Raw genomic sequence first — 23,620 nt, 5'->3', positions numbered from 1 at the left:
TTTATTTTAAAAAAACAGACATGGTAGCAGAGAAAACAGCCTCTGCAAACTTCAGGGTTAGTGAGAATCAGTTAGAGGTGACATGTGAGATGCATTAATAGGAAGAGAAAATACTTATTTGACAAACAGCTACTGGCTGCACGCTGCACCTAGCTTATTGGAAGAAAAAAAATCACGTTATGCAAGGCAACTTTATGATTAAGTGCATAATCATAGTGAATGCTCATTACAGTGAGCGTTCATATAGCAGCTTGTGTAGATTTCTTGATAGAGCCAGCATAAAATAAGTATAATCACTGGTTTGATCTCAGAAAGAAGCCAACATGTGGTCTGGTGTTCTGAGCCTATGCAGCCATTAAACAGAAATTTAGATGACATTTGAATTAAGTTTAAGCAGTAGGGCGTCCAACTAAGTAGCAGCTAAGGGTTTTTTCCCCTAATTTTTCTCAATATACAGCTTTTAGATTTATCTTTCCATTTCTTCACTAAAAGATGCATGAACTTATTCGTGTGTCTGTTCTAAGCTGTAATATCAGGTGGGGTAATGTGTTAAAGTCTTTCCTTATTGTGAAAATCATAATTGTATAAGGTAAAATATCAAGCTTGAACTTCTCCCGCCTCTAGTTGCGCCTCATGGATTTTCATTAGACTCTTACTTTTTCTTTGCTTTCTGATTTATAGACCATCACTTCACTTAAGCTGTCTGATGAGCTATGACTTCATACAGGGCAAATATTGAGAGCCAGTGTTGTAACAGTGGTTGCAACTGAAGCAGTGTTCTTCACAATGTGCTGATGGAAAGTGCTATCAAAGATAAGGGCCTCTTGTGGGGGAGGCTGATATTGTCTGTCAAGCATGGATAGTGGTGTGGGATTTCAGGGTTTCAGTGCGGCCGAGTAGGAGACTGGATTTCTCTGCCATGTTTCACACTGGTATTGTCTGTGTAATCAGACACTCATGGGATTTGATTGGGTATTATGAAAAGGGTTTGTTGCTAGCCGGTGGTTGTTCTTAAATCTCTATTGCCTGATTTTTATTTTTTATTTTTTTACTGTACCCTGTTCTCAATTTAAAAAGTTGTAAGCCCCAGCAATTCATTGAATTTAATTCACTGGGATCTTTCACTTTGCTTGCTGTAGTATTTGTTGTCTTTTCTCATTTCCTGGTTTTAGGAGCCACGGTGTATTACTTTTCTTCATTGTGAATGTATTGAGCGGTGAAAAGCTAAGCTATGTAGCAGCTAAATGACAAAGAGATAACTGATGTTATTGACATATCTGTTAGTATAATATTTTAAATGCTAGTCTTCTTCCAGAACTTTACAATTTTTTTTACAGGTATAGCTATAACATTTTTAGGACTGTACCAATATCTAGTGATTTAGAGCAGTGTTTCCCAACCTGCCGCGGCACATAGGTGTCCCATGAGAAATGATCAGGTGTGCCGTGGAAGATTATCTGGTTCCACTTGTTTGGTACTCTAAGCCAGAGGTCCGCAACCTTTTTTGCGCCATTGACTGGTTTATGTCTGACAATATTTTCACGGACCGGCCTTTAGGTGTTGCGGATAAATACAACAAAATAAAACCAGTACCGGTACAAAAAAGAGGAGATTTATTCATAAAACATGGGAAAAGACCCAGGGAAACTGAGTTAACGCTAAAAACCATGAAAACCATGAATTTCACACCCGAGCCTCATCTCTCGCTGCCCGGTACCCGGTACCGGGGGTTGGGGACCGCTGCTCTAAGCGACCAACGTAACGGTCAGAACAATTACATTCTGTTTCACTAGATGGCAGTACAGCTACCTGCTCTAATTAAATGGGTTGCCAACTGCCAGTAAAACAGAACAAGATGAAGAAGGAATTATATAATAGTCATGGTGTGAGACGACGCAGCACATAACAGCAATAGATAAATACTTGAGAAGAAAAAGTAGTCAATCTGAGCTGGGCCCTGGAGAAAATTCAGACCCAGACGAAGGCCCTAGCATGAGTAGTGGTCGAAAGAAAGCAAAAAAGGTATACTGGGGACCTTGAGCTGCCGTTCCAAACATGAGTCATGCCAACAGTTAAGTTACAGAGTGCCCTCTGGGTGATGAGTGCCCAAAAGGCTGAAGGGGTTACTCCAACATCAGCCTGGGGTGTGGGTGGTTAGGTGACATGGACATCCAAGTCTGTGAATGCAATAAAGAGAGAATGAAGTGACATACGACTTTATCTACAGCATAAGGACATAGGTGTATGTGCAAATGTTCTCAGACGAGTTTAATCCCAGGGACCTTGACCTCTTGAGGTCAAGGTCAGAGGTCAAGTTTTCTGAAGATTTTGTGAATCTGATAACTCGAGAAGTTACCTAGGATTTTGAAATTGATGCCATCGGTGTACTACTAGGAGGTTGAGGGCTACCACTGGTTGCCTCCAGTATTTCTAAAATTTATTTTATTGGTTGTCATAAATGCTGATAGGTCGCCAAGTAGCTACTATCAGCTGATAATGGTCCACCAATGAGTCAGGTTGACTCTATTTTTCTGTGGTATTGCTCTGGTGACCCACGCGGTAGAGAAATCTCTCTTACTTGGTTAATTAACTTGTCGGACTTGTTGTTTTTTTTTTCTGCAGGATACGGTCCATTACTGTGGTAAAGAAAAAGAAAAGTTATGTTTTTTACAACTGCAATTTTCCTGTGACTCATGACTAACAGACTGACATTAGCCAGACTTACTTGCTGAAGCTTTCTTTCATGGTTCCTGGTTTTTGTTTGGTATTTATTGCATTACAGTTCCTGTTTTCTTTCTTGTGTTTCTAATTTTTCTTGTGGTTCTTCTCAGTGTTTCCCCATTTTTGCTGCCATCTCTTTTGTATCTTTTAGTTAGTTGTCATGCCTCAGTATTGGCTGTTTGTCTTTCTATTTCTTCCTTTTTTTGTGATTGTTTGCTCTGGCTAAGTGGAAACCAGGTGAGAAAATCTGGTTTCCACTTAAGAACTCTGGCCAAATGCAAAAAATCTGACTGACAGACATAATTTGTTATAGTTATTATAGATATTATTATAGATATTAAATAAAGCATTCTTGTATAGGCTATAATTGGGTCATAAATTACCTCACTCAATCATTTTACGCTAAAATAGTTCAGTTGCTTGAGGGTTAAACACATGTAGAAAGCTACATTTTCCAGGTTACCAGGGTAACAACACCACTTCCGTATTTTACATGCACTTTTTTCATATGGCTGTCTTTAACATACCTATAGGTCATAATTATAGCTTGCACAGATGAGCTTTTTGGTCATTTTCTCGGGGGTTGTACAGTCTCGTTTCTTCTTTTTCTTCCCCAACCTTTAAAGCTTTACCCTTTGCCAGTCTGTCACAGAGGCTGTATCTCTTCTAGTATCTGCTGCTGGTTTGTGGAGGTGATGGCGCCAAGCTAAATGATAGTTCCTCCAGGTTCATGTTTAATGGAGGACCCCATTACACATGAAAAATGGCCCTTGTTCTGTAATGGCTGGCTACATCCAGAGCCCGCAGGAACAACACAGAAAATGCTCTAAAGCGGGTACACGCTGTATAAGTGATGATCTTTTTCACTAAAGATGCCGGATGTTATTTTGTGATTGGTTTTTCTGACAAGGTGTTAGCATGTGCCGTCACATTAAAGTATGTATTCACAGCAAGTCAGTTTTTATTGGCGAAAGACGCTGATGGGATGTGTGAAATTACATTTAGCTTAAATCAGATTGCATTGTTATAATTTATGTTGCTGGCCTGATATATGAAAGAATAGCATCGGCATGCTGGATGATATTTTAAATCATGTGCTTGAGCCAGTCAGTTAATTCTCTTTAGATCAATAAATAAGATGTAGCACAAGAGGCTCTATTGATTTTTAGTTTTTTTGGTGTTCAATCTGAAAGTTCACTATAATGGCATAATTATCAAACACTTGACACTTCTTCTTACAGCTACCAAATAAAACGACTCGATAAGACAATATTTTTACACCTATGAAGGAAACCTGCATATAGAGCAAGGACAGGCATCGTCCTCTGGAAGCATCATCTTTTTTGTAGCTGTTGCTATCTTATTATTATTTTTAGACGTCAGGGTTTAATTTAAGGGCTAAGTTAAGAGTTAACACTAGCATACTCGGTAAGCTGGATGCATGTATTGACTGTATGGGGGCTAGCAAGTGCCATGTAACATGCAATTTCGTCACCGTTGGTCATATTTGTTGGATTGTATTTAAAGGCTCCAAAAGGTTCACTGAGTCCGGTTAGCTGAGGTGATGTCTGGAAGACATGGTATACCCATCTGCCAGTCAGCATGTCCATGCTTTTAATAAACTTTAACAGGGGTGTATGGAAAAAAAACAATTTAGATTTATAGAGCAGCTGCTTCTTCTCCCGATCAAAACATATTTATTTCTTTTTATAGTTGGACATTCTGAGGCGAGAGATTGTTGCAATTTTTAAAGCCAGCCTCGAGTTGCCAGATCAGGAACTGCAGCCTGTCTGAGGCCCATCTGAAATACTGAGCTCTGTAGCAACAATAGCCTACAAGTCTGCAAACAATAACTCAAACAAAGTGGTCTGATTATCTGACAATGGTTCCTAGAAGCACATACAGTACTGTGTAATACACTTAGCAAGCAAATTCTCACAAACAGACAAGGAGGAAGCACTCAACACGTCACCAGGAGATCACATTTCCCATCAAGCTCTTTCCCTGCCCCACGTTGAGCCTCGAGCACCAGCCCTAAAGTGACAAGCAGACAAATTGGTCTTGAAGAAGCCCAGAGGCAATCAGAGCTCACCACTCACCCACAATTACTTGTCCTTTAACACAACGATCAATGAGTTTGACCGGCGCAAGCTGGGACACGCTAAAATAGACTCTCTGGGTGGGTGACGCTCTGGAATAATGAGGCAGAGAAAGGTTCACGAGGTACATTTTTGATATGAGAACCCAGTAAGTCCCTCCTGCTTGATCTGCCCTGGGGCTGATTTGGAGTTGTTAAACTTTAAGCTAGTGGTGAGGTTTATTTCCACACTTGATTTTAAGGTGTAGCAGTTGTTGTTTTTTCACAGGCCCTGATGACAGCAAACACAGTTGTGTACATGGCAATAAGGAAATTAAGTTAATTTGAGCTGTTGGACAATTAAAGCACATTATCACTGTAGTTTAGACACCAAGAGAAGAAAAATTACTTTCCTGCAGTCTTATTATGTAGTCACCTCATGTGTGCTTGCTCTGATTGCATACCACTGTTTTATAACCTATGCAAATACTGATTGCCCTCACTTTGCAATTCTGATCAGCCAGCCATAGTATTATAATGGGCTATCAAAATAAGCATTGTGAAGGGCACAGGAAGTTGATTTATTTTAATATTTCTTTCTGTAAATATAGGACAAACACGCATGTTTATTGACTCTATTTATGATATCAAACCGATATTGCCAGGCTTTTTCTACCATATCAGGCGGCCACTGCACACTGCATTTCTCTGAGATTGTGTGAGTGGGTTTGTGTCACAGTAGTGGGACTGCTGTGGCTTGTTCTTTGACAGAACAGTGCAAAAATACTTGCCCATGTGTGGGCTGTCACAATGCATCTGTCTGCTATCACTGCACAAAAAAAGAGATTGTAGAGATTTGTATATAAATATAAAAAGGCAAAAAAAGTCCTCAGGCAGGGTTCTCAAGCTTTTTGGGCGTTTGTTAATCAAATTGCATCTGCTGATTTCTTATTCATGACCTCAACATGACGTAACTCTGAGCCCAACACATCACCACGCATATACAGATACTTCATGTTCTTTATCCAAACAGTTGTGTTCTCATTATTTTTTCATACTTTGCCTAACCTATGTATGTCTTGATTTACAAAAGAAAAACAAGCTTATTATAGGGAGGTAAATATTGCCCTCACCTTCAATAGCGTGCACTGTTTGCTCATGAATCACTGATGATCTGTGTTTAAACCACGATTTTATTGGTCTTATATTCAATTCCGCACTTCTGGCAAACCGTAGACTGTGAATAATTGATGCACAAGCCATGTCTGAGGGCAAGAATATAAAAGACTGAGTTCCTGACTCAACTTAAAGGTTTACAGTGCTGCGGGCGATGAAAGAGCTTATGCTATGAAGGATCTTTTCAGAGGTGGGGATTTGGCGTAAAGCCATGCTCACTGTAGAGAGAGGCTAGCTCTGCTCAAGCTAGGGGGAAAAAAGTGGTACCAAATGTGAGTAAAATTTGGATTCATGTGAGAGAGTCTAACTTTTAATTCAAAATTCAAATCATATTTATTTTCAGTCACTGAACAAATGCCATGAAGAAAGGCAAGGAGAATGCATGCAGCAGAGTTTTATGTGAGTTATTCACCCAGCCACAAACAGCTTCTCTCGGAGATGCTCATGTTAAACTGCATCTGTTCAGAATGCGTATCTATTAATGCTCGTCAACACTGTTGCTTTACACATTTGAATACATCACCTGAAGTTGTAGTCTCAAATAGACGTTGCATATCGTTCCAAATTTCAAATCCTCAAGCTGCACCTGTCTACTTCCTGAGTGTACTCGTGAACCTTATTGGTTTCTGTTGCTGAGCTGTGAAGATGGGAAATGAAGTCTATTGATTGTGTATTGACTGTCCCCAAACTCAGATCCAAAACAGCGCTGTGATGCCAAAGCCCAACCATGAAATGGGATTTCATGATGCTTGCCAGACAATTGAGAGATCATGAAAGGCTGATTACATTGAAGCAGCAGAGTTAGCGTGATGTTTTATGGATGTCAGAATGACTATAGAACAACGTCAATGCAGCTGGTAGGGATTCAGTTATGTCCTCAAAGATTTTTAAGTAAATCAGACACCTGTCATAACAGGAAGTCTTCCAGTTGAAGAGTTGTCTGCTTACACCTGCAACATACCAGACTAACATAATCATACTTGTGAAAATGTAAATTGCTCTTGAGCTGCTGTCAAACTTTGGTGCCAGCAAATGACTCTATATCTCACTGTGACTTGAGGTGTGGATGTTTTTTTTTCTGACATCCCACACCAGATGGGGGAGCTTTGCAGATTGAAGTTATTCAAAGTATTAAATATGAGGTTGTCATGGCTTTAAACCTGTTTATGTAAATATACATATTCCTTCACAATCCAAGCAAGTCTGGAAATAAACACAAGACCGTTTCACAAACTAATGATTGTACAAATTTAGACACTTTAGCTGATTAAGGTGTGCAAAGTTTAGTTTAAGGCTTTTAAAGTTATGTAGAAAACCTTAAAAGCTTTGCTTGGCTTGCTTAAGGTCCTAGTCACACAAGTCGGTGTCTTTCATCCAAACTACAGGTGACTACACAAAAGAAGTTTTTGGTGCCGCATCTTCTTTGTGACCAGTTTTACCCAGGAATACACATTTTTTAACCCCGACTGGGGTTATTAGGGGGTTGCGAACTGGTCTCTAAAGCTGTGTGACTGAGACCGGGAGAGGAAAACAAAATGGACACAGACATACACAAAAGCCAAATTTTGCTTCATAATGGACATGGAAAATCCTGCTACTGACATACAAAGTCTTGAATAATCAGGCCCCATCTTATCTTAATGACCTTGCAGTGAGAGCACTTCGCTCTCGCTCTGCAGGCCTACTTGTTGTTCCTAGAGTATTTAAAAGTAGAATTGGAGGCAGAGCCTTCAGTTTTCAGGCCCCTCTTCTATGCAACCAGCTTCCAATTTGCATTTGGGAGACAGACACTATCTGTACTGTTAAGATTAGTTTGCTAAAGCATATAGTTAGGGCTGGATCAGGTGACCCTGGATCCTCCCTTAGTTATGCTGCAATAGGTGTAGGCTGCTGGGGGATTCTCATGATGCACTGGGTGTTTCTCACTCACTATGTGTTAATAGACCTCTCTGCACTGAATCATACTTGTTATTAACCTCTGTCTCTCTTCCACAGCATGTCTTTTATCCTGTCTTCCTTCTCTCACCCCAACCGGTCGCAGCAGATGGCCCCGCCCCTCCCTGAGCCTGGCTCTGCCAGAGGTTTCTTCCTGTTAAAAGGGAGTTTTTCCTTCCCACTGTCGCCAAAGTGCTTGCTCATAGAAGGGTCATATGATTTTAGGGTCTAGCTTACATAATAAAGTAACCTAAGGGGACTGCTGTTGTGATTTGTCGCTGTATAAATAAAATTGAATTCAATTGGACTTTTCAGTACAACCCAGTATGAAGTTGGATTTTTGCCAAGGCTAATGCCTGAGCACATTTATAAATTCCAGTGGTTAAGCATCAGTAGCACTTTAAGTGACACTATATTGCTGAAATGTTAGCTTTTTATTGATAATCAGACCAAGTGGCTTGTGATTTTTCATGATGACAGTAGGCATATTTCCAGTGTAGCTAAGTTGCTCTTTATAATTCTAGTCTTGCAGTATGTGTGAAAGAGCGTTAAGCAATGAGCCAGGAAGCTGCTATACAGTTAGAGCAGTATAACCTTTTCTTGCTACGCCACCTGATAGCGGGCATTTTCTGTTTCAGTATTTTCAGCATTGTGGTGATGTATAGTTATAACCAGGGACACACTGAAAGAGTATTATCTTCCACAACAAGCAGGTAATGTTATTCTGGTTTTCATGTTCTGCACTGTTATTTTTGGGCTTCAACATGTTTGGATAGATTTGGAAAAAGCTCAACTTGCAATCAAGAATAAAATAGTTTTTTTTTGTATAGTTACATTTTCATTGAACCTCCATCACTGACAAATGGAGGAGCTACACACTCTTTGTTGCAGTCTGTCATATAATTAGAATATAAACAGAGGTGCTACATCAAGGCCCAATATAAGATAAATAAGAATTTTCTGGATTGGAAATCATGCAAAGCTGCTCTACTGGAGTCCTAGAATATAATTATGGATCTTAAATGGAGCATAATAGGTCATCTTTAAAGCCTGCTTGGTCCCTCTCCCTGTGGCCATTCCTAGAGAGCAGAAAAGATGATGAGCTTTGGCTGTGGTAGCAGCTCACAGGCTGACGCGTGTCCTTCACCAAGTAGGTGACACGGTGCAGCGGCCTCTAACTGCATTAAAAAAAAGAAGCCTTATTCCATTTCTCTCCTCCCCAGAGCACTGACAAATCTGAGCTCTTGGTGGAAAGCTCACCTTGGGTTTGTGTGTATTTCTTTGTGCACGTTTGTGTGGTTGCACACATCTGAAATGTCCCCTAACTAAATTTTCTCGTGCCCTGAAAATGACTGTATTAATACTTGAGAGGCGTCCGCTTGTACCACTGTGACGAATGCATGTTAAACAGCACTCGGTGCAATTTAAAGCGGCTTCACATTAAAACTGCACCGAGGCCTTGTAAACCTGCAGAGTGGGTTACTATAATTGACTCCTGCAAACAGCAGAATTGAAATTAGCTGCATAATTGCAGAAACGGGCTGCTTTCCAGCACTGAGCTCTGATTTACAGCTGAAACCATGAAAAACCCTGCTACTGAGGCAGTAGCTGTCATGGCTCACAATGTCCTGGTGCTTGGCTGGAAAAACAAATCCCTCCCTCAGGTGTGTGTAGACATGCTGGAATGTATTCACCTGCTGTGTTTGTTATGTACAGTTGGTGGGTGGATGTAGAGGAGAGCACAGTGAAGATGGCTCTACATGTATGTGCTTCTGTGTTTGTTGAATTAATAATACCAGCCAGACCTCATTATTCGTAGACTGCACCAACCTGACAAGTGTTAGTGAAAGAGCGTTTGACGGGGAGAGAATGGCGTTCCCGACTCTGTGGATTATTGGAAAACAAGCTTGCGGTCTGAGACATGTAATACCACCCATAATTTTTTTGCATAAGATTCAGCAACAGGAAGATTGAAAGATATAAGATATAAGCTTTTTTGTCTCCTTATGTGGTTTTGTAGGTCCTCTGCAACTCTGTTTTATTTTCTGCAGAGGTCAAGTCACTGAGCTTCCCTTCAGACACATGAAATATCAACAGATTTCCCAAATAGTTGTTATGTTTGGTTATGAGTAGATGTGTAACTCCATGGGGTTAGGGGTCAATTATCATAACAATTTTGAAAGCTATTTGCCCGTCTCATCTTTACTTTGAAAATTAAAATGTTATCTGGTTCCATCAATGTCGATTTTGGTAATTACATCAACCAATAATGTTAGCCCACAGATAAATAATTTGGACTCTAATTTTCTGAGATCTTGTGGAGATTTGAACCACAGAGTTGAAAAATCTGTTTTTGTTTTTCAATAAAGTATTATGACAACAAACCCTACAATACGAAGTTTAAAAAAACCCTAAAATATATATTTCACATTTAAATTATTTCAACTACAGTTTCAGATCGGAGGTACCCCGGCTGGAAATGTATCCTTGCATTTTCATATCTATTGATTTGTGTCAATGTACAAAATTGAGTGAATTACTTTTTAGGTCTACAATGAGAAAAAGTCCAAAAGAGACTAAGGTTGGGCGACTGGATGAATATATCGACCATCGATGATAGGCTGAGCCTTTCACCGACTGTTTTTACAAGAGCAATTTATTTATTTGCACATGAGCACATTTGCTTATAATGTTGGTTGAAGCTAAGACAAGCAGTCAACTGAAAAAATAATAGCGCTGTTTTAACAGCACCCTCTGTGCGATTCATTTACTCAAACTCATAACAGAAAGAGAGAAAGGCAGTAGCCAATGTTGAGAAAAAAACAAAAGCATTTTATTTAAATTAAAAAAAAAAACACTGGTGGGGAGGGAAACAAAGATCATGGTTGTCAGCCGATTCCAAACTGCATACACACTGTTAATGCAGGTTTGTATACTTGAAGAAACAGATTACATGATAGGTGACCGTTTCACCTTTGGCATTGGGAACTTGTCCTCAGCACATGCTCCATAACACCACATAAACATTTAATAATACAACGATACTCTCGCCTCTTTTGAAACCAATTACCTCTAAGCCTAAGATCTTAATGCACTGAACTGAAACATCTCTGGAAGCAGTACCCACGGAGGTCGGTATTTACCATGCAATGCATAATTCAGACACACATATCTGCCAGTCAACTTAAAGTCATGTAATTTTTATGAGCAGGAACTCAACCGAATTCTGTTACATACACCGGAGACACGAGCTGGCTCTGGAAATATCCCTGGTAGGGTGAAAGGTCAGTCACTATAGTATTGTGTGGAGGTGGTTTTAAAGGTTAAGGGGTTTCTTGACTTTGAGCTGGAGATAAAGTGTTAAGAGAGAAGCAATGCGTCAAACAGCAGTTAGACTGCTGAAGACTGGCACGTGATTCATTTATAGATCTGTGCCCTGTGCATGACTTGCTTTGTGTAGCTTGCTCACATTCGCTGCTTTACCTGCTCTATCATGTTTTACATCATACCAGGCCTGCAGTGCTGCATCTAAATCAAGTGAAGGGAATTGGATTATTGCCTAAAATGTGATCTTTTATCTTTTTTTTACCTTTTTCTTGTACCTATCATCTCCTTAATATCCAATAGCTCATTTTATGTCCATTTTTTAATTATTATATATTTCAGACAGGAAAAATAATTTTATTCCACTTGTCCCTTATCAGCTCTCCATTAGGATCTTCACACTGAGTAAAATATTCCAGTCTTGTCTCAGCATACCTTAGGCACCATTTAATTCTCATTTCTCAGTGTAACATGAAATTAAAAAATGTGTTTTAGTTTAAACCCTGCTCATCCCCGCCTTTGAAGCTCGGATAGTATCGAGGGGTTGATGCATGTGCGTACAAAATAGAAGGTGAAACTGTAATTCGGTTTATTTTTCTGCATTTTGTGTTATTGTTCTTTTATTATTGTGGAAAAACTGTGAAGTTTTGCCTGTTATAGCATCTAAAAATGATTCAAATGAAGGGAACCTCACTAAAGCTGGGTATTACAGCTCAATACTTCAAAATGTATCTGTATATTGCACTAGGATCAACAAATTCTTAGCCCTGTGAGAAATTTACAATGGATTTGGTACTGAAGCAATTGCCTTTGCTTTGTCTCTGTATATTAAGAGACACCGAGAGTATTATTCAGCACTTTGTTCTCAACTGTTGGTGTGAAATGTGCGCGACTGAATTAGGCTGACGGTATGTACTCTGTGCTGTAGCATCCGCTCAGAAGACAATCTGTGACTAGAAATGTTCATCCTTGGTCGCTTGTTTCCGAGGATGCTTGTTAAAACAATAACAACAGATCAGAAAGGCGTTAAAAACGAATAATACGTTTTAGGAGCGCTGTTTGTCTGCAGGCATTTTATACCTGTAGGTCTGAGCTGTTGCTTTAAAGTAGATCCCTGTGTGAACTCAACAATGTGTGTGAGGCTGGCTCTGCTTTACACAGCCTTGTGGATTGTACATATTGATTGGCTTCCACTTTCAGATCAAAGATGCAAAGAAGCGCAGAGGCCACATTAGGGATTACGGTATTTCTTTGCGAGCAAACATGAGTGATTTAGAGAGGCATAAAACAGACACATACTAATATCCCCTTCTCAATCTGCAAGGATTAATGACCAGAAGCTGTTGGCATGAGTTCAGCAATTAAATTGGATAGTGAACCCATCTTTTTAAGGATTATTTCATTTGTAGCTGCTGCTGTTCACATTCACATCCTCTCTTACCGCAGTACATCAGATAAGACTACTAATAGCAGAGTAAATCGACTCTTTCTCTCAAACAACATCATCACTTTCTGACAGCCTCGGAAAGAGAACTAAATATCATCTTAACATGATGAAACTCATGCTGCAACTTCCCAGCACTGACACGTAATCTGTGTTTCATGTGGGTAACGTAAGAGAGCAGGTGATACTTGAGGATTCCAGTAGCTGCTGGCACAGATAAGGTTTGGTTAAGGTCTGCAGGTCTGTGTAAGAGGATGGATTGCAACATGTCTCGCCATTTACCCAGGGAAAAGGGTTTCCTCTCCACCCTGTGGTTTATTAATAGCGAGCTGGTGGATGTCGGGCAGGCGACGCAGTGTTAGCGGTATTGACACGGTTAGTGTTTCACCTGTCACTGCTGCTGATAAGCTGTCATCAGAGCCAGCCTAATAGATTTTAGATGAGACTTTGGCACACATTAAGTTGATGAATGCATCATTTATTGCACTTTTTGTGACCTTGGCACAGCCAAGGCTGTCTGTCTAAGGATATTGAACTGTATTACTCAGCTGATATTATGAACTTCTTCAAATCATATAAAAGAGGTTAAAAAAATGACCATGATGGGCAAAACATTCAAAGTGGTCAAGCCTATGGAGCAATTTCCACTTGTAATGTCATTTCTTTTTCAATAGTTAGTTAATGTTTTGCCATGTGTAGAAATTTTGGCGCACTATTTGATGTAGCTTCACCCATCCAGTGACCAAAACCTTACTGGAATAATTGCCAACTAAATTATTTTTAATAGTAATTAGAAGTTCATAAACACTGAAACATACTTTTATTCATCCAATCCATTCATTGATTTGTTGTATTCATTACTGATGGTGGTGGTGTAATTCTACAAATCCACAGTTTGTTTTAAACCAGTGTTTTTGCTAGATCACAATTGGATCTTAAAACTTTGTAGCTTTCACCAAACTAGCATGCTTTAATCAGGCAGGTCCAGGTGTCTAACTAGCATGGTCATCATTAGCACATGGCTAAATATCATTTTATTTAAGCTAGATCTTTGCATATATTTGTACACGTGGTGTTTACACGAGCACAAATAGTGATGCCTGCAAAAGTTGTTCACAGATCCTGACCGAAAGAGGATTTTTCAGACCAATACAAATACCGATATTTGATGATTTAAAAATCTAAAATATCAGCCGATATTTTTTCTTTCAGGCGCACAAAACAGATTTACCCTAAAATGTATTATTTATGACTTCTTACAATGACAATGCAGTTTTAAAATAGTCTTGTTTTTCTTGTTATTGTTTGTTGCATTCAAAACGCAACAGATTTTTATAACAATAATGTTATAGAGTGCCCCCTGGTGGACGTACTATGCAACATCAACAATCATAGCCTCGATAAAAGATGTTTGTACGTTCTTTTTTTCTACATTTTCATTTATGAACCATTATAAATGCCAATATAAATTTATGAGGAAATAGTTCATATCATCACCGCCAATATATCTGTCAGACTCTATTTGCTAATATACAATATGTTCCATCAGCTGACTATAGTAATGACGTTATCCCCCCTCTTTGCAGCAGTCATCAACTTCCTTCCCTGACTTCCATGTACAAAGCTGCTGCACCTTATATAACCTTTACAACATCTCTTGCGGGAAACAAACGCTCTTTGAATATGTCTGTGATTGCTCAACAGCAGCTCATTGTAAGCCGGTATTGTGACACAAGAAGATCGAGCCTCGATATGAGACGGTGAACTGTGGATTTGGTCTTTGTGGTTTCAGAACCATTTTGGCTCTATTAGCAGGTCAGTTTACTGACCTAATAAATCTACCAGTTTGTTATGAGTGTCATCTTATAACTGTGACCGCAAAGGGGTACTCATACAATTTGTTTATCCAACAGTGGAACTCACAAAAGATCCGTGGAGGATATTATACCATTTTGTCATTAATCCCTTTCAGCCTACGTGTTGCAGACCATAATTTGTCTTTAATTAAAAGTTTTCCACTGGTTTTATGTCTCCATAATGCCAAAATACAAATTTCAAATGTGCACCAACTACTGATACCCCTGGGATAAGTCCCCACCCTCTGAGCTGAACGGTATATATGACTAAAACAGAGTGATCTTATTAAAGAGCACGTATTTAATATGTCAGTATAATTTCTCACGCAGTAAACTAAACTGCTCCCTTGCCATCTCAAGTAGAACACAACTGGGTAAGATACGCGTAGAATGATAATGTACAGTATCCGGTATTGCTAAAATGAACTGGAGTGAGGAGGAATGTTTATTGCTCTTGGGGTTTATGATCGCACCGATTCAAAGGAGCATTAAATTATGTTTTCATGTTGCTTGTGGATTGCTTATTTTGTGATATTTGTACCACCACAATAGCTGGCAATCATGCCACTGCATGTGCCTCGCAAGGTTTTATTGGGTTCACCCTCACATCTCAGCACGAGTTTCATCGTTTTTTTTTCCTTTTTTATTTGGAGATGTGAGAAGCTATGATTCACGGCGGACAGTTCTCATTACGCAGCTGCAGTGCAATATCCACTGTGTTAAGAAGCAAGGAAAGTGGTTTGGTTAAGGGGAGGAAAAACAATAATTTGGTCTTCCTGCATCAGTGCGGATTTGTTATTTGTTGCTGCTCAGTGAGATTTTAGATTTTGGCTTGACCCGACACATTTCTCAACTGGCTGAGCAGAAAAGCACCACTTTAGCAGCTCTGTTGTAATTTTTCCATGCCGCTTTGGACACTTTCCGATGTCGCGCACGCCTCAGTGGGCACCGATCTGTAAGAGTGGGCTCGGTAGACAGCAGCTTCATGTCGGGGAGGGTTGTAATAAAAGAATGTGACACAGGCGCGGCCTACGGGGTGCACGGTGGCAGCAGGTGGGGTGGCTAATGACAGATCCACTCGAGCGGGTGCCATTGAGCCTCACGTCCAACTGTAACTGCTCGGCTGACGTTGAAAGCCTCATATAACCACTGGCGCAGGGTGTGGGTTTGAAATCTGTGTGGCGTCTGGGCCAGTTATTTGTTTTCAACAGTTTCTCAGTAATGCTGCCTGGTTGTTCTTCATATGGCAGCAGCACAGTTTGATTAAAATTATGGCCTGCTGCTCGGTTTTTATTATGGCTTCGGGAAAGTTCTGTACTTGGATGCGTCATTAAAGGTAGTGCTGAGTCATACACCTCTCCTCTGTTTACGGCTGTGGAAAAAGGGGGAAGAAAAAAGTTCAGAAATACATTAAGCTCGCCAATTCTTCCTCTGTCTCTTCCACATCTCCCCAAATGACTGTGCTACCTCATTGAACAGGAGATATTTTGTTAGCTAAGATAGAAGCAAACAAATAGCGAACCCACTGGGGTTCACTAAACATTAGAGTGGCTATATTGCCGCACTTTGCCCTGTTGTGGAAATTGTTTTTTTTTGTTTTTCTGCCACAATTTGAAGGGAAGTAAGCTTTTTCTCCTGGACCATATTTGCCTGTGATTGATGGCAGGTGGATGCGGTGCACCCCACACAGTCCAGTTCCCCACTGATACAGACCATCTGGGCTGTGTGGGGTGCACCGCATCCACCTGGATGCGGGGTAGTGCCAGGTAGTGCAGCCCAGTGTCATTGCAGCCACACGTTATGGTTTAGACCAGTCCCAGGATGTTAGGAGAATCACTTTACAGACGGGGGCGTAGAAGAGAGAAAACACTTTGTTTGCTGTGCAGGAAAAAGAAGGAGCTGAGTGTGCATATTCTGATTCTGGCATTTTTATTGTTGCATCATTATGATTTGTGTGCAAGGGAAGCCATTTCTCTTATATGACTGCAAAGTAAAGCCTGCATGAGCAAACTCTGCTACATAATCTGCTGCTGCTGTGCTTTGAAAGTAAGCCCCATGACAAACCCTGCACCCACTACGTCTCTTATGTCCTCTAAAGACCATTCTTAACTGATCTGAACTGACAACCAGCAGGCAGATTCTCCCTAAATCAGGATGTTGGGTATACCTGCTGCCTAAATATTGTTTTGGTCAGTGGTGCACTGGGCTCAGTTTCTGCTTTTCTGCATCCAATAATGCATAAAGCATAAAGCAGTCATTTTTTCTGCCATTTTACCAATATACTGTAGCGACACTGCATTCCCTGCATTGCGACTTAATGGGATTCTTTCTTCTTATCTTGAGCTAAATGTACTCCTGATTAAGAATTTTTTGTCTTATTGTAATGACTTCCGACTAAAAAGGCTTAATGTACCATTTTCCCGTCCTCCTTCAATTTCATTTCCTCTTGAAATTGTGCTTATTTGCTTGCAGTTCTTAGAGAGTTTCAGAAAAATGTACTGACTACTGCTTCGAGTTTTCCATCACGACCGAAACTCTCAGCAGCCTTCAAACAGGCGGGATCGTCGCTGCCTGGTGTGACAAGTTCTTTTTTTTTCTTTCAAATATATATTGAAAGAAGATTTATAGTTTGTTTTAGAATAATTTCTTGACACCTTGCAGTGTACTTTTGGCAGGCTGTGGGTTGCGTCACGGAAAAGAAGAGAAAAAAAAAGCACGTCTGCTCTCTGTTATTTACATTGCTCTTTTTGTCAAGAGACGCTAATCTTTGTTATAAGATCTGTGTTGCGTGTCATGTGTGGTTGTTTAAAGGTAAGTGCTTTTCATCTAAATAATGTTTAGAGAGAAGAAGTGGGAGCACGGTGTGCTTGCTTTTAGCAAGATAATGTGACATTATTGTAAAGATCACGAGAAATGATTTCCCTTCCATGTATGTATTTGGACTGTGTGGTGCTCTTAGTTTTCAAGATCAATTGCGCCCTCTAGTGTCTACTTTCATGCATGCAACTGATGGTGGCACAAAAAGAAAAGCCTCACTGAGGTCATGGCTGTGTTTGTTTCATAGAAGATGCTCTTTCACTTTGATTTTTGAAAGTTTCTAATATATATAAATATATAGAATTATAGAATTCATCAAACAAGCTGATTATACTTCTAAGTCCACTTTTTTCTCTCCCCTATTTCTGTTTTTTTAAATGTTTTTCTAATTTAATGATATACGGCCAACACTAATGGTATGCCAGCAGTTAATTTTATGACTCTCTCTCTTTATGCATGTATAACAAGGACTGATGGAGGACTAGAACTCATAGTACTGCAACTTATGTCCTAATCAAGGGAAAAAGGCTTGAAAATATCTTACTGTGAGATGTGATGAACGATGCTTATCGAGTTTGTCCTGTTTCTGGCACTGATAACATTTTTAAAAAGTGAGCAGTGTATAGTAAATGTTGGCTTTGTCTAACTTGCACAGTTTTGCTGCCACTTAGTGGACGATGTGAAAACTGAGCCATAGCAAAAGTAATACATATTGCATAGCATTTGGATGGCTGTGGCTCAGGAGGTAAAAGCAGCCACAGCTGCTGAATTAAACTAGTTTAAAGCTGTATGAGATCCAGTGTGTAGGTTTTTTATTAACACAGTGAAAAGAACATTTTTTAAAAATAGTTTAGTTTTAATTAAACACAATGTAAAAGTGATGAGTCTCTTACTTTCTCACATTCATTCCTTAAGCGATAGAAAAGCCTAGCACAAACTAAACAATGATAAATAAGTATAGTTTTGTTCTCTGGTTTTCTCATCAGTATTACATCATGGCCAGAAATAAAACTACACCTGCATACATTATTTATTCCAATAATGTCCAAACTCGAGTAAAGTTAGAGGAGCTGATCCAGCCATCAGTCTAAACCGATGGTGGACCAAGTGAATAATTGACATTGTGTCCTTAATATTAACTTCATTATTATGATTGTTGACAAATTATTCTGTGCAAATTGCACTTGGTCTAAAAACTCCAGTGGCTTAGATACGGCTGCTTAAACATTGACAGAGCACGAATAAGTCTCTCATAAAATCAGCAAAGACCCACTGTAAATGTTCTGTATTATCAGTACACCAGCAAATATTGCCTAATGTTTATCCCCAGTACATGTTGTGTTTACAAGAAATATGCAGCTAATTAGATCTGAGATGTGGTGGAAACATCGAGTAATTGTGTAATTCTGTTGATGCATGTTGCAGATTTCAAACAGTTGCATGTTTTTAGCTTGAAGAAAAGAAAACATAGCGCTCACTCTTGGTAATAAAATGCAACATACAAAATGTCCATGAAGACATTTCCAACTAACACGTTCTCACTCCCAAAGCGTAACATTTTACGCTAGGTACGCTTTCAGCCATCCAACACGTCCCTATATTACAAGTTCCAAAAAATGAAGACACGTGAGAACTGTTTAGAAATAATCTACACATGTGCGTTTATTTTACTTAGATTGCTTTGGAAAACACTATCTAACACGATTAACGGGGTGGTTAAGATTAGGGATAAGGCTATGGTTAGTGCTGGAATACACGGTTGGAACCTGTGTTACCGCTGGAGCGTCATTCTATTCGATTTCATCCACAATCCGGCGCGTATCATAGGAACCCGGAAGGTCACCTTTTGCGCTGCCATGGAACGCCTCGAGACGTGACACATTGTCAGTATATTACGGGTCGGGAGTGAGAAGCTGTTCCAACACATTCATCAGTACTTAAAATTAACCGATAAAACTGCAGTAGTCAAAGTGCTGCTGTCTTTCTTTGAGTACATCTCGTTTAAATGCATTGTATGGGAACCTTCAATGGATAAAGCAAGAATGAACTCCATGAAGTGTGAGCTCCACAGTTCATGGAGTTCAGTAAGCAGAGAATTCACTTAATATATTGTACGTGTTTATGACCCTTTTTCCAAGTACAACACGTTCCAAAGATGTACATATTTGAGCTTACTACATTTACCATAAAAGACTTGCGACTGGCCCCTCCCCCTACTTTAAGTGTGTACTGGTAGAGGTAGATGGCGTAGTTCTGCTGGAGGTTTCTTCCTGTAAAAGGGTGTTTTTCCTTCCCATTGTCGTCAAGGGCTTCATTAAAGTCGGCCATTAGATTGGTAAGGTTTGTCTGTGTTATTGTGGAGCTTCTCTACCTTACAATGTAAAGCCTTAAGATGACTGCTGTTGTGATTTGGCACTATATAAATAAAATTGTAAAAAAAATAATGGAACTGATTTAAACTGACTTAGTAGAGTGATATCATTTGAATGAATCAGGAGCATTATTAGACTTTGGAGTTTTTTAAACTAGATCAAATGATACTAAATCAAACGTGCTCTACCCTTTCACCGCTGCTTTCAGACACTTTCATTCATAGCGCATTGCACCATTTTTACCAGTTACCTAATCTGTACAAAAAGGCCAAAAAAAACCCCCATCATAACCTTTTTTAAAAATGTTTGGAGCTGAGTTTCAGTCAGGTTCCCTCTGGTATTTCATTTATTCTGTGCACGCTGTGTTGATGGGTTGCACGCACCTCCTGTTTTGGTCCACCTGCAGCCACCTCTTCAGACCTCAACCTGTCTGATTCATCGCTCTCATCTCGCTTCAGTTACTGTTTGCAAGCTTCCTGCAGCTACGGCTCAAGTGCAATTTGCATTTGCCTTTTCCCACCCTTAGTTCAGAAGATAGTGAGGCTATGGCTCGCCAGCCTGTGCTGAGTCACAAACACCTACAGCCTTCCAGGATTTCTTTTAATGAAGCGCTCTATATGCACAGTTTGATCAACAGGAAACAACGGGAGGAAGGAAGCAGGGAAGAAGGAAAGAAAAGCAACAGGAGAACCATATCAAACGTGTGTGCGTGTAGGCAGCAGAGCACCTGCCTGCTTTAGATGGTGAAGTGTTGATTTCTTGAAGTTACAGGGGGATTGCGTGCTGTTTTGAACAGTAGTCCTTGGATTTGACCAGGCCTCGTTGTTACCAGAGAGCTCTGTAAACTTCAAATTCCAACTTCGTTCCAGTTACGAAGCACTTATGCTGCTATTGCACTTTCTCTCTCCAAACCCATGTAGCTAATCAGATTGTTTTTAGATTGTTTTCCTCAAGTGGTGTGGAATATGCCTCAGCATATGCGGGGATGATTCACCCCAGAGACATTTGATTATTTCATCCTATTCTCTGGAGTGTCCAATTTAATGAAAAGTCATTACTGCTCCAACATAATTAGGATACCCTTTGAAGAGCCATGCTCAGCTGGTTTGGACCAATCTTCAAACTGGGTTTGAAGATAGAGTTCATATTGGGTGTCTATACTTTACTATAATGCAATTTTACTTTGTTAACTAGCTTTCATTCACACACATTATACATGCATATATTCCAGCATTTCAAATTATGAGGTCAGTGAATGCACAAATAATCTTTATGAGCCGAACGCTCGTGTTCTCTAATAATCAGGCTCTTTAAACGCTCGGTTTATGACTGCTACTCCTGGATCTGTATGATGAGGGGATATACTGTTTATGGCTGTCTCAGGAACAGAAGCCCCGCCCATCTGCTGTTCAAATATGCTGTTTGCAAGGAGCAACCAGATAAATAACAGGTATTGTCAACTGAGAATCATACAAAACCACATTAGTAGAGTTCAAGGATAAAAACACGAAGGTGGAAATAAGCATAATGTTTCCACTTTAACTGTCAAACACTGCAGTGGTAAGCATCCAGTGGGTGCTGTGGTTGTCTGAAAATGGTCATATTAATGAAGTTAAATGAAGGCAGTAAGTTATCGTACTGTATGTAGCCACAGTAATGCTGAGCCTGTTTAAAATCGCTGTCCCCTGACTCCAGTGGAGGAAAATATAGCATGACAAATAGCATAAATGCTTTTGCTGAGTATGAAATAGGGAGGTGGTTGGTAATCTAATGCTGCAGTAAATGCTGGTCAGATTCCTTCAGGAGAACATTTACTAAAGAAATGGACTCTGCGTTGGTGATTTAAAAGTCCTTGAACCTCAGATTAGCTACAGACACTCATTTGTCTGTTTCTTTTTGTGTAGATTACATAAATACTTGGTTTTGAGAGTGCGTTTGCTAAAGGTGGAAGTTAAACTGCACTTTAACTTCTGTCTGAAAGAGGCCTCTGAGCAACAAAGAACACACAGCAGGCAGGAAGCAGGTTAATGGAGTGGGTGCAAATTGGTACTTGATTGCTGTGGTTGGCTGTTCTTTCTTTTTTTTCCTGAATTGGACTGCTGTCACACAGTTCATGAAATGAATTGCGTGTGGGTGGCATAGGGAGCGGAAGTATTTTTCATTCTATTTTCCTCTTTTGATGTGTCACATCAGGCAAAGCATCTCTGCTGTATTTTTTTTCACATGTTCCAAGCAAAGGATGAGAATAAAAGAGATGTGGGCCTCAGCGTTTTTCTGACCTGTTGACCGTCTCCGTAATCCTGAAGATCTGCCACGAAGTCAGCCTGACTCTGCCACGTAAGCGGGTGCAGGATCAGTGCTGAAGAGGCAATTACTTTATTTTTCAGGGTGGATAAAGGCATGGAAGTAGGAGACTTTATTCAGTGTTATGAGTACTGAATCAGTATTGCATCAGAAACCATTCTTATATACATACCATGCTGTTATCTCTCATAAAAGAGAGTTTTCTGCTATACCTCGGTTGTAGTAGTTGGGCTACGTTACATTAAAACTGCTCTGTCATTAATCTATAAAATGGGTGTCAGCATTTGCAACGAGAAGACTTTAAATTATGCACAAGCAAAGTTGCACATAATTTAAATATTTACACCAGCCACCAGCCTGAGAGATCAGCTCTAACTTACTGCCGTGGACACAGCGTGGTTTTCTCCTCCCATTCCCAGCAGGAGATGTAGTTAAAAGGCAGCTAGCGAGGAAAAATGGCTATCTACAGTATGAGCTCTCTCGCCTCCCTCCAGCTTTACCCTCCCCGTGTGAGGAAAGGTCTGTTGAAAAGAGCGGCGGCAAACACTCTCCACAGCATGCTTCTGCCTTTCTCTCATAGCGCTCAATTAATCTAGGTGCTCAAGTGGTACAAAGTAGCTTTTGCAGTGCAGAGATCAGCCAGCAAGCTCTCACTTCATAGTGGGAACACTAGAGGAGGGAGGGGGTCTGCAGAGCGTGCGCGTCAAAATTCAAAACTCAACAGAGGCACGCATGTTTTACTCCCACTCTGCTCTACGTACAGCCCACCTAACACGGTGAATATAAAGGAGAAGTTTGGACCGGAGACCAGATTTTACTTTATTTTCTCCTAATGTGAGGATCCCAGCATATCACTGGATTTTTTTCCCTCCGTTTTCACTCTCAAGCCGACCCAGTTGTGGGAGGGAAAGTGTGCGAAATCTAGCAGGACTTCTAGATCACTAAGCGAGAAAGTCTAGAGGGCATCATGGGAGCTTTAATGGTCATCTTCTCTCTTCAGCCAAAACAAAGACGCAAGACAGGTACGCAAGACTGAAGATCTGTAAATAACGAAACTAATTGCCCAACCAGTAAAGTAATGATTACTCTTTCACTGTATGATGTATTTCATACAGATGGTGTGTGTTTGTGCATATGTGTGTGTGTGTGTTGTGGAAGTTTCCTGTTAATCTTGTGTTTTCCTTTTAATCTCAAATGAATTCACGGTGCCACACCAGCAGTCCATGAAATTGACTCGAAATTCGCCGCATTTCAGTAAACGTTTGAGGCTGAACTCCACAAACTTGCTCGAGTTTTTCATTTGCTTTTCACCCGGTATTGATTTTACCGTGACAGCACACAGACACACCCACACACACACACACACACACACACACACACACACACACACACACACACACACACACACACACACAGAGCATGCCACATGCGACTCCCTGCCAACGCAGTCGCACAAGCTTGTGTTACAACGTCGTATCCCTCCAATAATGTGCTGATCAGCGTCACCGTCACAGCTTGTCACTGTAACAAAACAAAAGGAAGTCCAGTCTTTATTAAAGAACAATGAAATATTCAGTGGGTGGCCAGTGGACAA

General features: G+C 40.2%; 1 protein-coding gene across 5 annotated transcripts in view; it reads left to right on the top strand.

Moving 5' to 3' along the window:
* Window positions 1–23,620, top strand: part of kcnip4a (potassium voltage-gated channel interacting protein 4a) — a 153,675-nt gene that overhangs the window by 65,801 nt on the left and 64,254 nt on the right. Inside the window, exon 1 of one of the 5 annotated variants that reach the window (XM_085267093.1) lies at window positions 22,607–23,048. The exons of the other annotated variants lie outside the window; for them this stretch is intronic. Coding sequence (XP_085123219.1) covers window positions 22,994–23,048 — 55 coding nt within the window. The 5' untranslated portion in view covers window positions 22,607–22,993. Of the gene's footprint in view, window positions 1–22,606; window positions 23,049–23,620 lie in introns of those variants that run through there. 5 annotated transcript variants of the gene reach the window in all.

This window comes from Mchenga conophoros, linkage group LG3 (assembly GCF_057382185.1).
Source record: "Mchenga conophoros isolate Kocher_MC1m ecotype Shallow Benthic linkage group LG3, M_conophoros_male_GT1.1, whole genome shotgun sequence".
NCBI classification, from domain to species: Eukaryota; Metazoa; Chordata; class Actinopteri; order Cichliformes; family Cichlidae; genus Mchenga; species Mchenga conophoros.
The sequence above is the reverse complement of the archived record's forward strand: the minus strand, read 5'-3'. Positions and strand labels throughout refer to the sequence as shown.